General features: G+C 36.7%; 1 protein-coding gene across 1 annotated transcript; it reads right to left on the reverse strand.

Annotated features, from left to right (window-relative positions):
- Positions 1 to 1059: 1059 nt before the first annotated feature.
- ppp5c (protein phosphatase 5, catalytic subunit) lies at positions 1060 to 16275 on the reverse strand. The gene is made up of 13 exons (XM_049478677.1): positions 16125 to 16275; positions 12433 to 12678; positions 10002 to 10145; positions 9612 to 9733; positions 9428 to 9493; positions 9159 to 9257; positions 7874 to 7979; positions 6123 to 6265; positions 4995 to 5082; positions 4735 to 4775; positions 4467 to 4645; positions 3639 to 3720; positions 1060 to 2542 (listed from the first exon to the last, which is right to left on the reverse strand). Exons 1-13 carry the CDS (start codon positions 16222 to 16224, stop codon positions 2480 to 2482), a joined length of 1479 nt encoding a protein of 492 aa, XP_049334634.1. The 5' UTR covers positions 16225 to 16275; the 3' UTR covers positions 1060 to 2479.
- Between the last annotated feature and the right edge of the window lie 5452 nt (positions 16276 to 21727).

Consider the following 21727-nt stretch of genomic DNA (forward strand, 5'->3'; position numbering starts at 1 on the left):
ATTTTTATTTTTAATCTATTTTTATATTTTGTTTACTGTTATTTTAAGATTACATTTTGTTATTATTTTCTTTGTCATGTCAATCCCTGCTTTTGTAAATGCTCGGCTACATAGAAGTTGGGTGTTGCCTTTCATGTACTTCTGAGTCAAATAAAGGTTGGTTGATTGATTATTGAAAAAGTTATTTGCAAAAGTTTAAAAACCCCTCATTAATATAAATGCTATTCTTATTTTTAATATGGAGTTTTCAGCTCTACCAGCACTAAGTAGTTATTGAGTCAGCAGAGCATTAGACACTCTGTTCCTGTGCACAGTCTGCCATCTTGTGGCTGAATTACCCAAACGCTTCCACTTTTTAATAATTCAATAATACTCAGTTGATGGTGGAATAAATAAAAAAGGAGAAAAATTGCAACAGTGGCATCCCATCACAGTATCACACCAGGCTTTTTAGAAGCATACCTTTTTTAAACATTCGACTGCATGGGTACTAGTTTGATTTTATACAACTGTGGCAATGGCACTGATTGAAACACTTGAAATTCAATGATCAACAGCGTTAAAAGTATTTACAGTCATTACTCGGGTAGATGTATATATACACTAATGTTTAAAATACTTCTGTAGAAGTTGAAATATCAACTCAAGCTTTTCACTCAAGTAAAATAATAATTACTGCTTTCAAAACTACTTCGTATAAAAGTATAAGTATAAAGGTAAAAGTAATGTAAGAGGAAAAAATGCAATTAAATGCAATTATTACTACAGTAAAGTACAGTACAAGGTAACAAAGTATTTGTACTTAATTACTTGACACTTATGTCAATGATTAGGAGGGGTTTTCTAACACTAAGGCCATATACACAAATGTGAAAAGAGGGAATTCAATCCTAATTTCTATACCAATTTCCTTCCACTGCAACATTTATTTTGGAAAATTACAAAAAAAGGTTGTAAATAAAAAAATATATATATGTAAAAAATGCCTTTAAAGTTATTTTGCCCTCTCTTCTTTAGCTCTTAAAAAAAAAAAAAAAAAAAAACAATACCGTGCAGAACTGAACTGGATTTTTTTTTATTCAATAACTTTTTTTTTTCCAAACATGTACACAGGGATTTTTTTTAATGTTACAGTATATACTGTATATACATACACAATTGTGTATAACATTTTCTAAAAAGTCAAGGGCATGGGGGGTATGGCTGCTGTGCGTTTTTAAGAGAGAGGAAAATGGGTTTCTGAACATCTGCCATGATCTGTCACAAATCCACACATGGGGGAGGGTACGGGGAGCTAAACGAATTAACGAAGGAACGAATGTACAGTGGGGACCACAGACATCTCCAGTGCATTTCAGTCAAGCGAGTTGGGAGAGAAACATGTGCGTGGGAGCTGGAATTTCAACGGAATGGAGTGCGATTGACACTTACTGAGCTTTACAATACTGATCTGTCCCCATGTTTAAAAAAACGTAGGAGGGGAAGAGCTGAAGAGCTGAAACGGTGATGTAAGTGTAAGTGCTGGGAATAGAGTAGAAGTTACAGTGGCATGTAATCTGTACAGTTGTCTGGTGAGTTTTTCTTTCTTTTTTTTCTTTTTTTTTTGTAATCACACATATGACGGACAACAGTCTGGCTACTAGACGTTAAGAGTGAAGTCTCCCGAGACGGTTCCAGAACCTCACTCAATGTGACTCTGCTATCTAAGACGGATGACGTACGGAGTACAGATCGAGGTGACTAGTTACGAAACTAAGCAGCACAGGATGATTTCACTGCTACAGTATCACAGGAACACACTGTTGTCCCTCCCAACAAAGCTTTTTTTAAGGGGGCAGGGATTGGGGCAGGGGTATGGTTTGACAAATGCAAATTGGTTTTGGAGGAAGGGTGGGGCAGGGGGTGGACATTTCTAAATCGGTTCAATTTCAGGACCTTTTATGCATCAACCAACCAAGAGTCATTCATTCTAACAGGTAGACCAAAGAAAAGAAAAAAAAGCGTGGTCAGTCAGGAATCTAACCCACTCGCCTCCCACCCAAGTCGTTTGATACACAGGGTCCCAGGTCTTTGGTACAATCCAGCTCCTCGTGTCCCGCAGCTGAAAAAAAATCAACCACTTCTATTTAATTAAAAACCTAGCAGCTCTACAGACATGAGAAAGAAAAGAAAAAAAAAGAAAAGAAAAAACAAAGGAAGAAGAGACACGTCTGTTTTTAACCCATGACTATCACACTTGGGGGAAACTGGATTACGAACAGGAAATTCCCCACTTTGCTTTTGTATTTTTTTCGTAGCTTTTGATTCTAGTTCTCTCCCGCTACACCTTGCGAACTCCGAATACTGTGAGCGCCTGCCTGTGAGAGACTAATCGCTTGTGCGGAACAGGAATGAGACGAGTGTGTGACGTGTCTGGAGGGATTGGTGTGGACTTGAGATAGGAACAGCTGCTGAGAGACGGATGGACAACCCAGTGCCTCTACATCATTCCCAACTGCAACAGAGAGTTGGCATAAGCCATGGGCTTAACATTCGGATGAGGCTGTGGAGAGAGAGAAACAGAGAGAGAAAGAGCATTTAGTTTTACTCATTTAATTGGTCATTCAAAATAAATGAACTGAAATGCCAGTTATTTAATTGTTTTATGGTTTATTTTTTATTACCAGAATATTATTAGTATATTATTGGCCAGATCATATCTGCATTTCATAGGATGACAATTATGCCAAACTCTACCTCACCCATCAACAGAAAAAGATCACAGTGATTTGCCCCAGCTAGGCCTGTCACAATAATTACATTATCGTCATTATCGTCCAATAAACGAACACTACCTCAATAATATTTGATCATCGTGATATACTTGTTTATTGTGTTTATTTGACTGTGTGTAACATATATAACAGAGAAAGGTATATTAGCATGTGATACCAGATGAATGCTTTAATAACTGCAACTCCATATACACAGTGTGCAGTGACTGCAGTAGGTAAAGAAGAGTATACATTTTACAAAATATATTTAGGATTTTATTGTATTTAAATGAGTATAACTGATTTGTTATGCTTTTCTATTATAATTAAGTCAGTGACATTTAAATGGTGTTAAGATGACAATACTATCATTTATCGCAATAATTTCTGAGATGATATATCATCCACAAAAAAAATGCTATCGTGACAGGCCTAGCCCCAGCTCTACCAAATATACAGAAATTCTTAAGCCAAAACAACTGATAATTATCACCATATTGTGAGCAATAGAGTTCTAAACCTTAAAAACAAATACATTTTATGGATTAATTAGAATGCTTTACACTGTCTCAAACAGATATTTTACATTGCTTTATACAGTGTAGTTAAAATAAAATGATAAATTGCTTTCAGCAAGGCACATAATGGCTCTTAAACCCCATTAGAGTTCAATAGAAATTGTGCAGCAGAGGGCGCTGTGGCAACTTGACACAGCTGCTGATTACAATCATTCCACTGGAATTTATTCATTAATTGGGCGATGCTCTTAGATCAGCAATGACACTGAGGTGTTAGAGACAGTACTGCTGTGTCCAAAACTGCCTGGTACTGCCTATACCCCCATCAAATTGTAAAAAATAGCTATTTCAGTGTGATTATACTGACCACAGCAGTGAACTGGTGGAATTCAGGCTTGAGGTCAGATCCCCTGAGGTGAATGTAGGCTCCTTTGTTACCCATCTGGTCACTGCAGGCAAAAGAGAGAAAACAGATCATGCTCAGATCACATTCAGTGCAATAAATGATAAATGCAGGGTTCATACACTTTTTAACCAATGAATTTCCATGATTTTTAAAACTATATTAGTTATATAAAAGGCATAATTATAAAGTTATATACTGATTATAGTAGACCTAAAATGAATGACAATTTTTAATATTGTGCTTCAGATCAGAGAGAACCATTGTGTAGGGCTAAATTACTGTATTAATTATTATAATTATAAATAATTATTTTCTTCATAGATAAATAGAAACACAATGATTTCCAAACACCTTTTGGAAACCTGACTTTTCCAAAACTTATCCAAGCCTGGAAATTTTCAGGTTTTTCATTACTGTACAAACCCTGTAAATCCCTTTTATTAAAGCTAAAGTAAATATTTATTGATAAAGTAAAATTAAGACATTATTTTCAATAATGATATGTTAATTGCAAATACATTCATTCACTGATTTGTTATAGGGAACAGAAAAAGAAAAATCATTTGGAATAAAATGTCTTCACAATAAAGAACATTACATTAAGAAGCCCTCATTTTTCATTTCAGAGATACAAAGTTTTATGTAGGGATGCACCGAATATTCAGCAATTGCGGAGAAGACTTTAAAACGGCTTATTTAGAGTATTTAAGGTATTTAGAGTGAGGATTGATGTGATTTTTTTTTTTGTGTGTCATTAAGTCAGCAGAATGAGTGAACAGCAGGACGTACCAGTAATTGGGCGCTGAGAACACTGTGATGCACTTCCCTGAGTGAGTGACCTCATAGCCCTCGGCCTTCACCTCATGGCTGCGCACGATGTACTGCAGCTTGTTCTGTTCCAGGAAGCGCTGGGTGACATCGGGCCCAAACTGACAGCTCACACCACGCTTACTGATGGACCGCCCGTTCTGAGAGAAACAGATCAGACAGTTTTTACCGAAATACAGTTTTAGCGATTTGCATGAATATATTAGTACAGAAATCTAGAAAGACTGACCTGAGGTTGAGGATCTGACCACAAGAGATCGCACATAGGACCTGAGAGACAGATAGGGAGTCACAGCAGGAGGAAATGAAGAGGAATGAACTCAGATTTAGTTAGCGATACATTTAAAGTCACAACAGGTTTGCAGATATCTTACTCACTGGAGAAAGCCTCAAACAAATCAAGATTTCTTATTCTACTGCAAGTTCATGACCTTCTTTTACATGATTGCGAAAGCAGCTGTGTCTAATTAATGATGGATGATTTCCTACCCGAGTCTGGAGGCTGTCTGTTTCTGTCAATCTTTCTGAGGTCATCTAAGGTCACGCCATCTTCACTGAACAGTCCACCGTGCATCACCTGAAAAAAAAAAGATCATATAACAAACACACTATTTAACTATGAATAACTTTACCTTTAACATTATTGATCAGACTGAATAAATAAACCAACAGTAATATATACAATGTACTGTACATGTACAGTAAGCTCAGTACCAGTCAAAGACCTTCTCATTCAATGTTTTTCTTTATTTGTTTTCTACATTGTACATGAATATTATATACGCTAAAACAATTAAGAGAAGGGTTTGGCCTCCACAATCCCCTAATCTAAACTTGATCAGCTAAGATGGTGGTTTGGGATAAGCTGAAGCTTCACAGCATAAAGGAAAGGCAGCAAGTATTGTTCAGCACCTTCAGGAACTCCTTTAAGATGCTGAGAAACACTTTTAGTTTGAAGAGTAATTCTGCATGTATTCCTGTATAGCTTTAATGTCCTCATTGATAAAGTTCATAAAAAAAATATGAAAAAATATTTTGTCTTTCAGTATTTTACAGTTTGTTTGACATCACTAAGTCACATTGAGAAATTTTAACATTTGTTCTCATTTCTTGTTTTATCAGGTATGACTGACCGTGTTGCTATGTTAACAGTAGGGGGGGCTGTGTTGACAGTATACACAAAGTATGTATATTAGTGATTATATTTTCTATAATCATATTAAAGCTAAATTGAGAAAAATACTGCGGTTTGTCGTTTTTCACCGCTTGAAAATTTGGACTGTTGACTAAACTTGCTTCTTAGTCATGTATTTACATGTCAGAAATTGACCGGTATCCCTCTTTTTTGCCAACCATTAGAACTAACGTCCTCAATCCCCGAAAACTTCAGTCATCCTATTGTTAACAGCTTGAGCAGCAAAATTGCTGTTTCTTTTTTCTGCAGGGAAATTACGTCAAAAGCCCATAAATAAAAGTGATTGCATCGTACTTGCATCATGGGAAGGTCATGAAAAGTTTGATGATGCATGCTTACGAAAAAAAATTAAACCGCATTTTCGGATTGCAAAACATGCCTAGAGGATCAGTCTGAAACCTGGACTGGAAACTGTTGCTCACCAGCACTTTGCTGTTGATGCACTGAGCGAGTGGAAGCCACTGGAAGACCTCGCTGAACAGCTGGAACATCTGCGCCGTGTACTTGGCCTTGGCCTCGCCCTCAAAGCCATACATTTGATTCATGTTGTCTGTCTCGTGGTTACCTGGGGAATACAGTGAGATTACTCTCAGTTAGGCAAGTCAATCAGGGTTAACAAGTACATAAATTATATGGACAAAAGTATTGGGACATCCATTTATTCATTGTTTCTTCCAAAATCAAGGGTATTAAAGAAAGAGTTTATCCTGCTTGTGTTGAATAACTGTCTCTTCTGTGCAGGAAAGCCTTTCTACTAAATTTTGGAACATTGCTGTCTCAATGCTCCACAGGTCAATACTAAGGGGCAAGACCGGCAACACTTCTCTACACAGACTAGACAAGATGTGTGAGTGCATTTGTACATATTTGTGTATATTTGTCAGCAATGGATGCAACTTAAAAGTAGCTAAATAAATTAATTAACAGGGGTGTCCACAACATTTGGACAAATTATAATTTTTATGTAATAATTGGTATAACTTTTACGTCTAATGTCAGTTCAGTTTTAAAAGTTAGTATTCTAATCCTTAGTCTACAACTTTTTTAGACATTTAAAGAATAATTTAAAGCCCTTTTACCTCTCCACCCACCACTGACTGTGGTGTCTATAGGACAGTGGCACAGTATTGTCACACACCTAAAGTAGTAAAGCAGCACTATGCATGAATCGCACATTGTAGCTACTGGGCTCCCCTACAGTAAAGAAGTGTAATCTGTGATTTGAGACACTCCAAATAGACATGATTTACACATGCATTTCTGGACAAGCTGACTGAAACAGGACAGTCACTGACAGTAAAAGAAGCATGTGGAAGCATTTTAAACATATATGTCACTTAATGTTTAACCCTTAATGATGGTTAATCAGCGTTTTACAGTTCTGGAAAACACTTTACTGCCTCTATCACCAAAGTAACAGAGCAGTTAACAGCATTCTGAGCCTGGAGTAACAATAACAGTTATTTAAAGTGGCAGTCAGTATTATTTTGTTTCTAAACTGAAAGGAGAAGCATTTTTGAGTGGAGAAGGGATAAAATATTTTGTTTAATGGTACCAGTGTGCTGGAGCAACCATTCCTGCTAAGCCTAATATATTAATTCTAAAAACTGGGATGTCGGGTCGCTTTTCTTGGAGTTCTTCTGGCCACGTCACACGTCTTTACGTACTTACAACACATGTACAGCCTCTAAAAAAGGATTCGGCTCAGTTTTACTGAATGCGAGCGGCTGGTGGAGCAATGGAGACTTCAGAAGGCTAAACTCAGATCTCAGTAGCTCATTTACTCATAGTAACATAGTTCACTCAAGGGTATGGTTGAAGTGAAGGTTCTGACTGAGTGTGACTGTCTGACTGAACATAACCTGGAATCGGATTCATCCTCTCTGAAAGGAGGCCGCATCACACCCATTCAGTTTAAAATGATTCTGCCGCATGCTCAGTGAAATTACCCACTTTTCCCAGAGAGGGCCCTAAATTTAAAAACTTACGGACATCAGCTTTAATGGAGCTAATGGAGCATTAATATGATTCTAAAACTGATATTCTAAGGTAAAAAGTTGCTTTATATATATATATATATATATATATATATAATATTTTTCTAATATAGTCATAACAAGGATACAAGTGTTTTCAGTAGCTGCTCATAGATAATGCTGAAGACATGACTTACCCCTCAGTAGATGGAAATGATCTGGGTAAAGCAGCTTGAAACCGAACAGTGTGAGAATAACTTCCATTGAGAAAGAGCCGCGGTCCACAAAGTCACCGTTGAACAGCTGCAAACTGGGGTCAAGGATAATGTACAACTCACCAAGGAGGCTATAAATCAACACCATACAGGATGGGAATGAATAGACAAAGATGTGATTAATAGCTAAGTACATCTGTGAGATCATGATTCTAAATGTCAGGTTTCATGATTTGATTAGCTTAGTATTTTACAAAACTGATTTAAAACATACAATGTACAAAATAATTTACAAAATATAGGAATATAGGGAATAAATATAAAAACTATATTTCTTTAGGGCTACAATTTACCACTATTTTTAGGAAAACACCTTACCAGTGCTACAATGTATCACTCTTTTTAGGAAAACACCTTTTCAGGGCTAAAATATACCACTCTTTTTAGGAACACACATTTTCAAGGCTACAATATACCACTCTTTTTTTAGAAAAACACCTTTTCAGGGCTACAATATACCACTCTTTTTAGGAACACACATTTTCAGGGCTACAATATACCACTCTTTTCAGGAAAAAAACAAACATCTTTTCAGGGCTAAAATATACCACTCTTTTTAGGAACACACATTTTCAAGGCTACAATATACCATTCTTTTTAGGAAAAAACCTTTTTAGGGCTACAATTTTCTACTTCTTTTCTGGACATTTTACAGTTCTATACATATGTGACAACATATATACAATATGAATCAGCAGCTAGAATTTACAATCACAGTGGTTCACTAATCCAAAAACTTAAGATTATATAAAATATACTATATTATTAAATAGCATTATTTACATTATATTATTATATCATATTTTAGTTTATTCATTTTTTTAAGGATTTGAGCCACAACACTATTTTCAACATTAAACAGTAAAATCTTCAGTTTCACAGAATCTGCCACAGACTTTGCCTGTTAGTCTTGATTTTGAACTTCCATGTTTCAACTTGCCGATCGTATAAGTACTGCATACAGATTAACTGACAAACATTCCACAGAAGCGTCTGAATCAAGCAGGTTTTCCAAAGCCACAAAAATTCCCTTTAAAGGGAAGGCTTTTTATTTATTTTCTCTACAATGTATATATGATTATACAAGTTCACCTAGACAGGGCTGGTCTTCAGGTGTCACAACTATTCTGTACCAGAGTTTAAACCTTACCTTTATCCTCATATCCTCATACACCCAAACTGCTATAATCAAATGTGAAAAGGATACATAAGGATTTGTCGGAGATGGTAAACCATTCAACTCGAAGATGTTTAGAAGATCGTAGTACTGGCCATGCGTGTCCCCACAAATAGTTATTTTCTCTGTCTAAAAAGCGAGTACAAAAGAAGGAGAGAGAAAAGAACAGAGTTTCTATAATCAAGAGGAAATTGTAAGTCTGGGAAAAAGAAACAGGACAACGATTCAAATTTGATCAAACTGTAGAAAAGAAATCTTAATATAAAATGTGGCCATGTGGTCTCAGGCTGGTGCCTTACCTCTTTTAATGTGATTTCAACAAGGCTTGGGAGTTTGGATAAAACTTCTTTTACTTGAACCAGCATCTGAAAAACAGAGTTTAAAAATTATCTAAAAAGGAACAATAATATAAATACTGGGGTTAATACAGTTTAAAGAGCACAGCTAATTCCAAACCCAAAATTGTGTTAATTTTGATCTTACCTGGTAAGCACACTTTCTGTGTAGTTTCTTCTGATCTTTGAACCAGTCCATCATCTCCTTCATGAACTTCAACGTAACTTTCCCATCTTCGAGTTTAGGACCCGCATACTCGTCCTCAATCGCTAATGAATGGTGAAGACATTCCATGAATACATTTATCAACACCCATATTGTTGTTATTTCTTTCATAAGATTTTTTTTTATTCACTATGTAACAATGAGGATGATGGGATGTGAACAGTGAACATGCATTTCAGTAATATTGTTGGAATTTGTTTATATTAATGTGTTTGGAAGAAAAAAACCCAACACTGTTTTCACAAGAGTGTGGGGATTCTTTTGAATCTTTTAATTCATACAGACAAACTGCATGCTTTGAATTGCACTCACTCATGTTCTCAATGTCTAAGGAGTCCACCACTGATCTCTTGAGCTCATCACTGGCAATGGCTCGCTCAAAGGCCTTCTGCTTTACAATCTTGTTACACTCCTGGTATTTCATCTTGGCATCTTTGTCGTTGGGACGCACCCTCACTACCTGTTCACAGCAAGAGAGCAGGGAAAAGTTCAAAGCATTTTATTGGACACGCACAATTTAAAGTTAAGCAATTTCACAATTGTTGCAGGGCTGTGCATTCATAAGAACCAGGTGATACAATACTTATCAGGATACAGAAGTTAATATTTAATTGGGATACATTGGGATAATTGGGATACATTACAATAATGTAAGCAAGGTGATGTGATGTGACCTTTAAAATGGAATTTTAGGAAAACTCAACATAAAAAAATGTAAAATTAAGTAAAAAGGAAGACTTTTCCCCCCCAATCAGAACAGTGAGATCTAAAAGATCTGACTACATCACTAAAAACATGTGGTCAGGGTTTAAATGCAACACAAAATGAACCACTGTCTGCCACATATATGTATATGTAAACATTTAATTTAAAATCTTAACAGTTTATAAGAATCAAGAAATTGAAACATTTAAAATTTATATCCAAATGGACATTAATGAGCATTTTAACAGTTTTTTATTTTAATTACTTTAAACTAAATAACAGATCCAGCTGAGCTCAAAATAGAAATTCACCATTTCTATGAGCCACAAGTCTGTGAAAAGAAAAAAGGGAGAACATTATGTCCTCCTCCACACCAGAGCATTTACTATCCCCAGGGAAAGAACGACTAAATTAGCTCTGGAACGCCCTCACGGTGAATCCAAGTGGCATTATCAACAGCTTACTCGCTAATCCATGTTCTGATCTTTTGAATGAAGCACTAATGGAACACTCTTCCAGTTGAGAAAAACTGAATGCTTGCACAAACGATAGAAAATTCATCATAAACTTGAAGTCTTGAAGTGAAGACCATTGACAACCAAAACTAGTTTGGTGACATCAAATCAGTCATGGACTCAATGCAACATTACACATCCACCATCTACCAGTCATTAAAACTATGATAGATTTCTGAGTGCATTCCATATACAAACAGTGAATACTTTATTGGAAACCCCTTTTCTCTTAGAACAGACAACATTTTTCACACCATGGATTCAACAGGATGTCTAAACATTCCTTTGAGATTTTGGTCCAGACAGATTCACAGAACTTCATGCTGTGAGGATCACGTACTACCACTTCCCAAAAGCAGAAATCTGGTTTCAGATCCGGCGACAGGAAAGAACCAGCACTGAAGAACACTGAACTCACTGGGATGCTCATGAAACCCGTTTAAGACTATGTTTGTTTTGTAAAATATGGATACTGCAATATATTGTATAGTTATGATCGTATTGTCTTGATTTATAGCGTCAACTATCGATACTTGTTTTGAAACATAGGCTCTCTAAATTCCTTAAGACTAACGCTATTTTGTTGTCAAATGCTGTGAATCTGACACCAATAAATCCATAATTCCTGGTATTTACTTATTTAGGAGTATTTTACCCTTTTCAGTAACATAGTGACATCACCATAATCATGGCCATTGTATTGTATGATGCCCTGTGATTCCCACCCCTAGGCAATCACAATGAAAGTAACTGTTAGTAGATGGTTTACTGGGGTCATGAAGGGATACACATGGTCAGCAATAATAATCAAAATGTCTGTGGCATTAGAGCAATAGTTAAAGGGTATTAAAGGCCCAAAGTATGCCGGGAAGACATCCCCCATCCCATTACACCACCTCCATCAGCCTAAACTGCTGACCCAATGCAAGTTAGGTTCATTGATTCATCTTGCTAGTGCCAAAATCTGACCACACCTTCTGTGAGCTTAGATAAAAATCCATATTACTAAGGCCAGAATGTTGGAAAATTCCTTTGACATTCAGGTCCATGCTGATGTGACTGTTTTTCAAATATCCATGCTGTGAAGATCACCTTCTACCACATCCCAAAAGCACTGTATTGATTTCAGATCCACTGACAGGACAGTACCAGCAAAGAACACTGAACTCACTGCAATCATTAAAACAGCTTCTTCAGGTTTAGCTGTCCACTGTTGGTGAGCCTGTGCCTCAGCTTTCTGTTCTCAGCTGAGAAAAATGGAACCTAATGTTCCCCCTCCTCCAGGCTGGATGAGTTGTTAATTTTAAATTGAGATGTTTTTCAGAATTTTACCACAGTTATATGAAGTACCTGTAGCCTTTTTGTCAGCTCCAACCAATCTGACCATTTTCTGTTGACATAGCTAATCAACAAAGTGTTCTGAAACTCAGTTCTAGAAATATTTTAAAGTACAATCAGACCACTCTCAAAATCAATTAGATCACAAAAATCTGATTGTGATTGTGAAAGAATGGTCATTAAACCTACCGTCTCATAATCTTTAAGGGCAGCTTTGAACTTGCCCAGGGCCATGTTAGATGTGGCCCGCCGGTAGTATCCCTTGATATAGTTCTTGTCGATCTCAAGGGCGCGAGTGGCATCTGCCAAAGCGTAGCCATAGCACTCAGTGCGCAGGTATGCCAGGCTCCGGTTACTGTAGTAGATGGCATTGGATGGGTTTAGCTCGAGAGCCTCCGTGTAATACTTGATTGCGTTCTCATAGTCTTTCTCTGAAATGAAAGCATACAACCATTAATATAGGATTAGGATTTCAACAGACTTGTGTTCTCAAATCTAGTCAAAATATACGAAAAACTCTTATTACATACTTAAATACTCTATATAAATTAACAAACTGTATCATGATACAGGGGTACAGTTCATTATACTGTGATGATTAATTTATTTAAAAAAAAAAAACTTAGATAAAGAACATAAACCCACAAAACATAATATCACAAAACTCAAGTTCATCAATATTGTCTTAAATCCCTGGAAAACTCATGACCTTGATGATCACAAATTCATCACAATAAACAAAAATCACTGTTCTGACTTACTATTTTATCCACTGTCTCTCTTATTTTTGTTCTTTAATTGACATTTTCAAATTTAATTCAATCGGCCAGTCACCTGCTCCACAAAATGATTTTGCTGCTAATGCAAATGAACATTCAGCACAGACAAAAAAAAAAAAAAAGCAAACAGCTAGGACCAGTGGGACATTTCTGATTCTCTAAACACATTTGATGTTGCTTGTCAGCAAATCCGTTGTAAATGGCAGCAACAGCAACATGACTAGAACAGCGAGTCTAAAGCAAACTGCTGCCTTATCAAATTCCTCTTCAGACAGATGACTTGTACTTTAGTGTTTAAGAAGTAAAAGTTTTAAAAGTACACTTTTGCTCTTGTAAAACTGACAAAAAAATAAACATAACCGTCTCCTAATTAAAATAATCTACCCTTCCAATTGTTTTTTTTGTTTGTTTGTTTCTATTTATTTTTGCAAATGCACACAAACACAGCTTGTATATTTCTTGTAAGACATAGTACCAATAGAAAACGTATCTCTGGAGCAGATAAACAATACTGGCATCATGCCAAATGCCAGGTGAGGTTTAGAAGGGAACAAAGCCTTCCAGTTTGGGGCCGTGGAGCAGTAAAACTGTGTTCTCTGTAATGATGGTGGGTTAACAATTCAAAAAAAAAATTAGCACAAGTTTTGCAGTTGGAAATGAGGTGGGGTGGTTATCATCCAGCATCCTGACTCACTAATGCCTAAGTCGCCAAATGCAATCAAATCCAAAAACTAGTAAAAAGACTTGCCTTAACAGTAGAGATAGCTACTTAAAAGAATAGCAGGACAAACTCTTTGTGATAGCTTTTTATAAAATGAATACAATAACCAGGCTAAAAGAGTGCAAAATAGATTAATGAGGCCATCTTCTTATATTTTTCAGTATTTTCAAGTGTCCATGTAAACCTGTTATAAATAATTTAAATAGCTATTCATGCTACAAATATACTTTGGGCTATTATGCTTTGATTTCCATTATAATATTAAGCAACTTTTCTTTTTTTTTTTTTTTTTTTTACATTTTTACATTAGACGTGTATATTATTCTTGGCACCAATTCAACTCAAAACCAAATAGTTCTAACCTAAGTATATATATCAACACTTACCTATAATTAGCTTACTTAACTACTCCAAAACCAAACAGTATTACTCAACAGTGTGTCTCTCTAATTAATAAATGTGAAAAATAAATGATAAATTCAAATTTTAAAAGCATTCAATTCATTTTGTATCGTAAAAGCTTTAAATTCTGTCCTCAGATTCTCTATACATGACTCTATAACCCACACTGCTGACAAAACACCAGCTAATCCCCACCACATAGCTACACATGCCAAAAGCTATCAATGACTTCATTTAATACAGTTAAAAACTTTATTTGACCCATTAAAACATGTTTCTACAGTCCTAAAGGCCAAAACCCACCGGGCTTTGTTATAACCTACAACTGAACACAGCAGAGAAGCGTGGGATCACAGAGAGTGAGCTCATTTCCTCATGTGCTGAATGAATGACAGGCACTCGCTGCTCACGCCGCCGGCTAAGCTAACCTAGCTCAACTCGCTAACCTAGCTAATTAGCTTCATTACGACTCCTTCAAAATGATCCACAGGATCGTTACAAGTAATCCCTAACAGCACAACCAGTATCGTTATGTTTATAAACACATTTCCAATCTCGACCTCTCACTGAAACTACTTAGCTAGCCGGCTAAACTGTAGTTAGCGACAGCGATTCAGTCAGCTGAACCGATTCTTCGAAATGAATCATCCGCACCGACTCGCACAAGACCAACGGAATCGTTACACAAGGTTTTATTTAAAAGAAAACACTATAACACATAGCTAGCTGGAGAAGTACTAGTGTACTCGTGTTATTGATTCATACTGTCTATTAGAGTTATTTCAAGGGGACATAAGTCAAGGAATATGAGCTAAGTAGGGACTTGGTAAAATGCTGAATTCGGTTTTCTGACAAGTTGTGATAACGTACCTTGTCACACCGTGCTTCAACGGTCAGTGTAACGTTTATTCGTTCAATTTTCTGAGCGTTTGAGGTTAAATGCAAAACTAGAAAATTCATATAACTTATTTACATCTAGTGTTGTTTAGAAGAAATTAGTTTACGACCCTTTTTCTAGTTTTTCACAATCACGATTATTTAACTGAAGGAAGATTTATTAAACTGAGGGAATAATTTATTAAACTGAACCAATTTTTAAAATAAGGAAACAAATTACTAAACTGAGTGAACAGATTTATAAACCAAGGGAAAAACTTTATTGAACTGAGTGAGCCTTGGAAACGTATTAAATCAATGTATTAAATCACAGAGAACCATTTAATAAACTGAAGAAAAAAATATTAAATATCACAAGAGTACAGGTGTAAGTTACAGATGAGTGAAAAATATTTGTTCCCACTTGCTCACAAGTTTTTTTTTGTAATTAAACTGATTTAATGAATCAGGGGATTAGTGAATCATTTATAACACTGAGGGAACGCATTATTAAACCAAAAGCGTCACCAATTTGTTGATTAGTTTTACTGGTCAATACAAACACGAGTTTTCGTTTGATTTAACAGATTGTATGATATTTAATGATATCCAAGCAAAAACATAACTCGTCCCACACCGGTTAGATTGAACGTTTGCTTCGCTAAACAGGACCGTTCTAAAGAATCGGTTCAGTGAACTGAATCAAACTTCCAGGTGCTTCTAGCTGGCTAAGCTAGCTAGCTAGCTAACCCACGGACCAGCATGACGTAGTTAGCCTATTAGCTAACACCACCACAGAGTAAAATACTGAATTATCCACCGACAGTACAGACCGGTCAGTGGGTTAAACTGTCCGCTGCGGGTCTGACCGCGGTGATTAGGAAGCTCTGGCCGCTGAACAGAGTCAGCGCTGCGGGCGGATCAGTGCAGGAGCTCCTCTGCGCTGCCGGCTGTGCTGCTACAGCTAGCTAACCACTCCGCCGCCTAACAGACCCTCCACAGCCGCCGCGCTGCACTACACCGCCACTCCCCGCCCGCAGAGCACAGGACGAGGGTTAACCTGCTGCCCAGCTCGGTGTAAGCCCCAGCTCCGCTTTACCTTTAAAGTAATTGTTGGCTTTCTCCTTCAGTTCCTCAGCCCTGCCGCTCCTCTCCTCCTCCGCCATCTTCTCGCTGCCGTAATCCGCTCCGCCGGTCATCACACCTCAGTCAGCCGTCGCAAAGATTCCCCCAACAGCCCCACAGCTCTACTCTGAGAATTTACCAGAATAAACCCAGTCAATAACCTGAGTACCATATATCATGCTTTTTTTTAAAGTTTTAAACACCTATACATTTTTTTATATTCTCTCAAAGAGTCTAATTCAATACACTAAACCTATAAAAACAATTTAAATTATATAACATTAAATAAAAAAAGTAACATGAAAGCCAACTCTAACAAAAACAGCACTTTATACAATACCAGTCAAAGGTATGTACACACCTTCTCATCCAATGTTTGTATTCATTTTTTTCTACATTGTAAATGAATATTGAAGTCAACTCTTGGTATTCCTTTCCTGGAGTGGTCCTGATAAGAGCCAGTTTCATCCCAACGTTTTTGACTGTTGTTCTCACCGTAATGTGGATTAAAATAATACTCAACTCGAGCTACCGCTTCACAACACAACTAATGCTCTCAAACAAGAAGTTTGAATAATTAATTCTCAACAAGACACAGCTGTTACCACAGCTGACATAAATAAAAAGTAGGAGTTGGCGTTATGCCATTGCAGACTGTGCTCCTGTACTTTGCCACATTTCCAAATGCCACTCAACTGAGTGTCAGCTCTGAGTCACACAGTAAGTACCTGTTATGTATTTATCTTTATGTTCTCATATTTATCTGTTTCAGTTAATTTATATAATTTTTAAATCACACAATATTTGAGTAGTGAAGGCCTCTGAACAAGTCTGTTCATAACCTTTATTATTTTAAATTTTAGTGGTTTATTAACATAAAAACATAATGAATGACCTTTTATTTGCACAGTGGTTGTAATGTTTTGCTTTGGCCTCTAGAGGGCAATCTCAGCTTAATGCATGGGATGTTTTCATGGGCCTGAGTGGAGATTCTTTGAATTAACCAATCTTAAACTAGGAAAGTGACTAGGACTAGGTTGGCCTGTGTTATGTCTGGTCAACTGACCATCTATTACCATTTGGCTTATAATTACTTTATATTGCACTTTTAACGATTTGTTTTTAGTTTCTATCTTATTAACACTACATGTATCAAACTATGCAGACACGACCATTATTGTTTATAGACAATTTGCCTACTTTTCAGAGCAGTATGAGCTTAATGCAATAATTTTCCACACCAACAGGGGTATAAACCCCCCATCTCCTCTCTTTAGGGCGTACAGAGCAGTGGAACTGTGTTCTCAAAACGAATCATCCAACATCGCTATCAGGCCTAACTATTGTTCTTATGACTGCTTGCAATCAAACCTTCACAGCAATGATTTAACATCTGGTGTAAAACCTTCCCAGAAGTCTACAGGTTGTTGCTGCAGCAAAAGGGGAACAACCTCCCTAATAAAGCCCTTGTTTCAATACTAGTTTTAACAAGCCCTTGTCCACTTGGCCTTGCCGTTTCCCCTCAGGGAATCCCAGACTCCACAAGGGCTGTTATTAGCCAAAGTGAAGTTTACATCAGCTTGCTTAGAGGTGAGAGGTCGAGTGAACACAAGAATCAACTTCTTCAGAAAGTCTTTATTTATAAAAGCCTAAAAACATGGCAGAGAAAATTTTAATTGGCAGAGAAAATTGCATGTTTATTAGCCATAAAAGCAAGCTACTTCAAAATGCTTTGATTGTTTCTTTTGAAATCTTTTGCTGAAGTCACCATTTCTACTGTACTAGAAAATAATTCTACTAGAGGTTGGATCATTGCTGTGAGGAGGTGATTGCATTAAGCCACGAAAAGCACTAGTAAGGTCAGGATCATTCCCAACTCCCCAACTCATCCCCTCTATCATTCCAGACAACACAGTTCTGCTGCTCCACAGTCTAATGCTTGGGAGCTTTATACTCCTCTCTAGCTCGCACCTGGCTTTAGGCATGGTGCCAGTACTACTCCAGAGTATCCTATTCTATTGGCAATACTTCTCTACAGAAACTACTCAGCTGTGTTTTTGTGCATTTGAACATATGTATCTACAATGGGTGCTTTAGAACTTAAAGAAGCTGAATGCTACATTCTTTAGAAGGGGTGTCCACAAACATTTGGGCACATGGTGTGTTTTAGATCAATTGTTGTTACTCACTACACCAATTACTGGATCGAACATATAGTCAAAATAGCATTGAAATGTGGTTTTAAAAAACAAGCAAGGGACATACTGTTCTGTGAATGAGCATATGCTCTCACGGAGAAAAAAACACAGCGCATCCAACAAGAACCAACAAGAGCATTGAACATCGTTAGTGGAAACAGAAAGATCTTACACATCATTACACATCTATGCTCGCTTTACCTGAGTTACATAGTGCAGTAAGCAGTGTTCTGAGCCCAGAGAATCAGTGATAGAGATGATATCTCTTTTACAATCAGTGAAACTGTTATTTTAAGGTAAAATGCTACATATACTCCACTTTAAGTGTATCCTAGTTGGAACTTAGTGGTAATACTACAGTATTTTATGTGAATATGACTACACAGCATTACACAGCTCTGGAGAGCATTGCCATGCTGCTTCACCAGAGTTACTTAGTGCAGTTAGCAGTGTTTTAAGCACAGAGTATCAGTGATAGAGATGATATTATCTCTATTTCAGTGAAGCATCAAAATGCTTCTAAAACTGTTATTTTAAAGTAACATCCTACATATACTCCAATTTAAGCGTACCCTAGTTAGTACCATACTGTGTAGAATGCTACTCTAACTGGTTAACCTGTATTAAAATGGGGTCTTATTTTAAGAAGGAACAGTGGGTCTCAACAAATATTGTTTAGCATGTAGCTTGACTTTCAAAACATTTCCAGTGAGACAACAAACACAAGCTAATAGCCTTCTCACATATTTTCTTTCAAAAGTAATGCTGATTTATTTACTCATGCGCTAAGCAGCCTCTTCATGTGGTCTGGGGTCTGTTTGTGCTGCGTGTAGAACTCCTCTCAGCATGTGGACTTCTTGGAAACAAGAAAGCAATACGGGATCCAGGGGAGTTAAGAGTAACGCAGGTGTGCGTAACGTTACTCACACAGGCCGGCCATCTGACGCACACACCCTGCCCTCACCTAGCGTTTGGCAAAAACAACAGACAACCTTAAATTAGAACCATGCCAGCTCACAATGGTTCAGTGAAGCCATCTTTCCTGAAGGCCAGAGTGTGTGTGTGTGTAAGTGTGTAAAACATCTGACAACAGCACAGCTCACACTGCAGAAAATAATATGTCAACTGTATCTGGACACCTACAGGAGTTTTTAATGACGTCTGATTCTAAATTCATAGGCATTTGCAGCTCTAATAGCAGGTTTGGAACTAGGCAGTTTCTGAATCAGCAGAATGTTGGTGACTTTTATAAACTATGCTTCTCTGCACTCTGTGACTTCCTGAATTCTTCCTGTCTGAGTTTTATGGAATTTTTATGGGATTTTATCTATTTTTATGATCACTCGTTGGAAGGGATTATTTGATTTTGGTGATTCTTGCGGGAGGAGGTTTTACAGTTTATTCACTTCAGGCCCTAACTTACTTTTTCTAGCCTGCATCCTGGATGTTAACTTATTTTTTTTTGTAATAAAACAGGAATAGTATCATAGTAATTGAGATCATATTTAGATTAATTCTAACGAGTTGCCTCATCGTACATTAACACTCAGAGGGTAGAGGGTAGTGTATGAGGGTATGTATCTATCATAAAAAAAATCAAGAAAAGCGAAAGAAAATTAATTTGCCAATATCTGCCAATAGATTAAGACACTTTAAAAGTATAAATCCCTTAAAAGTAGTTTATTAATAGTTTATTAATATAATATTATTACAATAATCCTAAAATGATAAATATTAGATACATTGTTCTACATGTAAAAGGTTTTATGGACATAAAAAATTTCAAAATGGGAAATTACCTTATTGTTTACCCTAGACGCCATCGCAACAAACTTTCAAGGCAAATGAAACACAAAATAAATATCTAATATTGCAAATATTTTTACAGGATTACTTAACTTGTTTAATTTTTTTACAGGATTACTCAACTTATTGTAGGTATTCAAAAAAGACTTATTCTATTATGCCAGTTACTTTTACTTAATTAAAGAATTGAAAACAAAGAAATCAGCTGCATATATCTGCCAATATAAATAAGATACTTTAAGGAGATAAAATGCCTTGAGAAAAGTCAAAATAAGTTAGATATTTGTTAATATTTTTGACACATTTTTGTTGGATTTGCCATAAAATACTAGTAAAGGATGGTCAAACCACTCATTGCAAAGTCATTTAACATTTTTTGTTATATTTTAAAATAATAGTGAAAAATAAGCTGAATGTTTAAGTGAAGACCCATCAAGTCAGATGTGACCTCATTTCTAGCTCTTAACATCCGAGGCAAATTGAATGTGACATTCTCTGACATCTGCGATTATTTATTTCTTACTTAATTTCACATTTTTAAAGGGATTTCATCTTTTAAAATGACTTGCTTCAATTACTTGATTTAATAAATAATTTAAAAATCAGCTGCCAGTCTCTGCCAATAGAATAAGACACTTTTTTATATAAAATTATTTAATCTTATAATATTACTAAATGATATAAGTCTTTTCTGTAGTACTGGATTCACTAACCACTGTGTTGACCTATTTTTAAATCCTTTTCCCAAGGTCTGACTAAATGAGACATTCCACACAGTGCTTGGAGTTCTTGGGCAGATGCTGTCAGACAGAGAAGCCCCTGGATGAAGTGGACTGATATCATGACTCAAAAGCACAACCAGTTTGAGACAGTCATCCAAACAGAGCGGCTGCTGGGGTGTGTGTGTGTATGTGTATATGGGGGGGTCGTGTCTGGTGGTCTGACTCACTCGGGATGTCCCGGCTCAGGCCAGGCAGCAGAATTGAATCACAGGCCTCATCAAACAGCTCCAGAAGCAAGCATTCGAATGAGAGTGAACTTTCACTCAGCGGCCAGCGTTTCAGCAGTGAGTCTCACTACTCTGGTGACATCACATCTCGGCTTTCACTCCCCTTGGCAGGGCAGAGAGCGAGGAGGCCTCGGTGAGGCGCAGGTGAAAAACAGGAAGAGAGAAATGAGTGGAAACAGTTCCTCACAGGAAGGTATGATGCCGACTTGATGTAAAACAGCAGAGAGGAAGGGAGTGAGTGGGACAGACAGAGTGGGTGGATGACAGTTACAGAAATAAAGAGACGGAGAGCAGGCCAGATTACTACTACTAAATATTTACCACCCCAGCTCACAATTTCTGTTAGTGTGAATAGTGTGAATAGTCAGGTGAGTAAAGGATGAACTCAAAAAAATAGAGATGAGTTAGAGACAATTCTTTTTTAATATTTTAAATAAGAATATTGTTTTATTCTTGTTTTGTACAAATTTGTACAGTGTGCTAAGGTTTAGGGACCCCAAGTTTATTATAATGTTACTGTAAATAGTTAATAAATTGAATAAAAACTGATCTACATAAAAAATG

The sequence above is a fragment of the Astyanax mexicanus genome, chromosome 4 (genome assembly GCF_023375975.1).
Source record: "Astyanax mexicanus isolate ESR-SI-001 chromosome 4, AstMex3_surface, whole genome shotgun sequence".
NCBI classification, from domain to species: Eukaryota; Metazoa; Chordata; class Actinopteri; order Characiformes; family Acestrorhamphidae; genus Astyanax; species Astyanax mexicanus.